The sequence below is a fragment of the Ixodes scapularis genome, unplaced genomic scaffold (assembly GCF_016920785.2).
Source record: "Ixodes scapularis isolate PalLabHiFi unplaced genomic scaffold, ASM1692078v2 PGA_scaffold2__306_contigs__length_199485367, whole genome shotgun sequence".
Lineage (NCBI taxonomy): Eukaryota > Metazoa > Arthropoda > Arachnida > Ixodida > Ixodidae > Ixodes > Ixodes scapularis.
In genome coordinates this window covers 70,143,684-70,147,885 of record NW_024609857.1, presented here as the reverse complement: position 1 = coordinate 70,147,885, position 4,202 = coordinate 70,143,684, and the positions used below count along the sequence as shown (strand labels likewise).

Here is a 4,202-nt window from a genome sequence, read left to right as displayed (position 1 = left end):
CATGTATGTATGCATGTATGTATGCATGCATGTGCAAGTATGTATATGCGTGCGTTCTTATTTTGTTTTTACGAAGCACATAAAAAAGACACCTCCATTTTTATTGCCAGGGATCGCGATAGCCTGCACTGTTCCTGAGGAGACAAAAACATATTTTTTAATGTTTTTTTTAACTGAAAATATCTGCATTTTAGTAGCGGAGTTTTTACACTTCAAATCCAACAAATTTAAAACAATCAAGACTGAGCAAAAGCCATCAGCGACTCGAGAGGAGGTCAAAATACAGAAATGCGTCTTCGCAAAAAGTTCGTTTCTTTTCTGAGCTTTCCAGGAATATTAGATTATTCAATTATTTCTATCCAGTCATGATACTTTAATACTTAAAAAAAAAACTAAATCCGAATGTTTATTTTTTAGACAAGCACCGGCCACGGCATATTTGGCCATGAACAGTACCAAGCGGGTTCCTGCCACCCAGCTGATCAACGGCGAGGCATGCTCGGCCTATTATAACCCCACATTTTACATGGAATCATTGGAGCTCGAACATCAAGAGGGGGACATAATTGAGGTGACCCAACATATTCTCATTTACGTTGCAACGAACTGGCGAACGTTGCTGTACTTGAAAGAACTATTGAACAGGTGCAATTATAGAGTAAATGGGTGAGGGTAATAATTCGCTCAGGCATCAATTAGTATCTATGTGTATTTGCTTTCGAATGAAGCAGTCGCTTCTAAAAGAAGCAAAAAAAATCAATTACCCTTATGGATAAAATTCCAATTTATGCGACCTAGTAAAATCCTGTACTCTGGAAAAATATGGGGTTGTTCGTTGTAATACGCTCAGTATAATTTTAATTTTTACATCTGCGTCTGCTACACAAAATGCCTAGTAGTCATACAGCCTTCTCAACAACCTTGAAGGCAATAGACCATGTGCAAAAAAAAAAGGCGCCAACTAGTGTACTCATGATCAATTACCAAATTGTTCTGCCTGAGAGACAATGGTCCCGGCAAAGTGGGAGTCGTGTAATCAAAATACGATCCCCTGCTGCAAGTAGAGTAAGAACCCTTCACACAAACGTCTTCGATAAAGACCGTTACTGCCCCGGATGACCAAGTTCACTGCTTCAGTAACGTGTCTTGAGACCTCGTTGCCGAAAATTTATTTTCCAGAATTTAGCGGCCGCCTTTAGTTACTTTTCTGAACCGAAACTAAACAGCGACTCATTAAGTGAACAAATAAATCGTACTAATATCGTGCAAAGCGAGTCAATTGCCAATGCGTCTCGTCCAGAACTGGAAAATATGAAGAAAAAGAAACAATATGGCGGCTTCTAATGCCATGATGACGATAGCTGGCAAGAATTTTGCATGCCTATTTGCGACATAAAAGACTACTGTAACCTACAGTCGCAGGCAGTTTAAAAAATGCACGACACGGTGGTTCCCTAGCATCTAGTTATTGTTGAGATTGTGGTATCAAACCACAAGAGCGAGAACATAAGAAACCACGCCCTGCGTTTCTTAGGCTGTCGGTTACTACACTTCACTTTAAATGATTGGCAAGGGAGTTCAATGCCCCCTATCTGAATCTGAAAATGCAGTAGTTAGAAGATAAATACTTAGATAAGCATCTTCAAAACAACTCACCAAAGTTCCCTTTCAAACGTTACTGTAAACTTGTACTGCAGTTTTTTAACTTTCTACGGCCACGGATAGTAATAATGATGGTGCATTTGATCAATCCACGTTTCCCAGAGTATCGATTTATCAAAGTATCATCCCTGACTAGCTAACGAACTACTAGAAGTATAACGAGAAGTTACAATTGTGTTTGCGTGTGTTTTAAGTAAACCATTGACGATAGATTCGCAAAACCCGCAGTCACTCTACTCAAACATCATACGAAAGACCCGCGCAGTTCTCCGCAGCAATTTATGAAAGAGTTATCCGCGGATACGGCTCAAGCACGTTCTAAGCATTTTTGTTTCATGCACATGCGTGCTTAGATAATGTCTGAAGAGAGTTTTTTTTATGACAACTGTGAGCAAGCCACACGCTTCAGACAGCGTCTGCAGGCTCTCTTTGAGTAAGAAGTACGAGCAGTGAGACCGCAGCTAATTATGATGACAGCAGGAATGAGTTGAAACTGCAACAACTAAATAAATAAAAACAAAACGAAACCTTTAGGTGACTTTTCCCAGAACGGGGACCCATTTGGTTCAGCAAATGATCCAGCTCCTCCTGAACAAGGGTCAATCGATGAGGACATTCGCCGAGTTCACGAACAGGGCCCCATTCCTGGAGATTCAGGGACTGCAGGAGTCGTCGTCGGATGCTCCGAGGCTCCTACGGACGCACCTTCCGATGAACAGACTGCGGTTCAGCGACAAGGCCAAATACGTCTACGTGGCCAGGAATCCTTGGGACTGCTGCGTGTCCATCTTCCACATGATGCGGGACTTTCCGTTGTACGACTTCGCCGACGGAACTTTTGAGGATTTCCTGGGCACGTTCCTGGATGGTAAATTCGGCTTCGGCGACTACTTTGACCACGTCCTCTCGGGTTACGAGCACAGACACGATTCTAATGTGTTTTTTGTGACTTACGAGGAGATTCATAGGGACAAGGCGGGAGTTGTTTTTAGGTTGGCACGCTTCTTGGGCGAGGAGTACGGCGATAGGGTGCGGAGTGACAGCGATCTTCTGAAACTCGTTCTCGAAAGGAGTAGCGTCGAATTCATGAAAGATGTACTGCGAACCGACGCAAAAGGAATAACACAGTTGCTTGGGCGCGGTTATGTTCCGCCAGTCTCAGGAAGCGAAGAAGCAAAACGGGCCAAGTGCAGCCTTGTTCGGAAAGGTAAAGTTGGTGGTTGGAAATCGTACTTTTCGGCCGAAAATGTAACGCAAATGCAGCGTAAAATTGACGAAAAGTTCGAAGGTACTGGTATTATGAGTATTTGGACGGACAATGAGCTTGGTCATAAGCATTAAGTCAGTTTTGTTGTTCAACGTGACTGTAAAAACAGAGAAAGCAAAAAAAAAATATTGAGTGATGCATTATAGAAAACAAAGAGACATATGTGAGATAATATTAAATCTGTGTTTTTAGGTCAGTGACGTGATTGTGTCATTTCTAATTTTATTTAAAAATTATACTTTATGTGCGTAGCACTGTGATGCTTAATAAATACACGCAACAGGAATTTGAATAAAGCTTTATGACCCAGAGCATAGTTTCAAAAACGTGCTCTCTTGAACGCCTTTTGTCATTTTTATGCAACTAGAGATCCAGTGTTTTTAGAAGTCGAGATGTCTGCTTCTGCCTTTCTGCTATGAATTGTTCATGGTAGGCTCGCGTTTTAAGAAACTCTTTAAACCCTAATTGGTTAAAAACTAAATTTCTAAATTAAGGCCCTGAGGTGATCGTCATGGAACTGGTTTCAATCACATTAATGACTTACCGCTTCATGTGTCTAGTCATATCCGTATGTTTGCTGACGATTGTGTTATCTATCGCTCTGTGACTAACCTTTCTGATCAACAATCTCTCCAAGATGACCTTCACCACGTACAAGAATGGTGTGACGACTGGCTTATGAAGCTAAACATTAATAAATGCAAACTCGTGTCCTTTCATCGCCGCCGTAATCCCCTTCTCTTCCCTTACGCTATCGCTAACGTACCCGTAGAAATCGTAGTCATATAAATACCTCGGCGTCACTCTGCGCAACGATCTATCCTGGCGCACGCATGTTACCAATGTTATGTCATCTGCAAACAAAACATTGGGATTCTTAAAGGGACCATGAAATGACCTTTTTACTTTTTCTAGATAACTTTTACATTAAACCGTCAATGTTCACTGAATGCCGAACAGGCATCCGTTTTCGTCGCGGTTTATTAACTTCTACACAAAATATTAATGAAATATCGACTTTTTCTTTCTCTCCAACTGACCGCAAAACAAGCCGTGACGTACGCCGTTTCCGGAACCGGAAGTTCTCTCGGCAGTAGGAGAACGGGAGCGTTAGCGGCGACGAGTTGGGGTGCGCCGGTAGGTTTTACTGCGCTGATGTCACCGACATATTTTCTGAATCGGCGCCTCTCATCGCCGCATTACAGCTGAGCGAAATTCATTGAGATATGCTGCGCTACAGCGACAGCATGGGACTAGTCCCATACACCGGTAT

At 42.2% G+C, this 4,202-nt stretch overlaps 1 protein-coding gene across 1 annotated transcript; it reads left to right on the top strand.

Annotated features, from left to right (window-relative positions):
• The first annotated feature begins 288 nt into the window (after positions 1–288).
• On the top strand, positions 289–3,003 carry LOC115310269 (amine sulfotransferase). The gene is made up of 3 exons (XM_042291433.1): positions 289–305; positions 418–658; positions 2,197–3,003. The coding sequence occupies exons 1-3, from the start codon at positions 289–291 to the stop codon at positions 3,001–3,003; spliced, it is 1,065 nt and encodes a 354-aa protein (XP_042147367.1).
• The last annotated feature ends 1,199 nt before the right edge of the window (positions 3,004–4,202 follow it).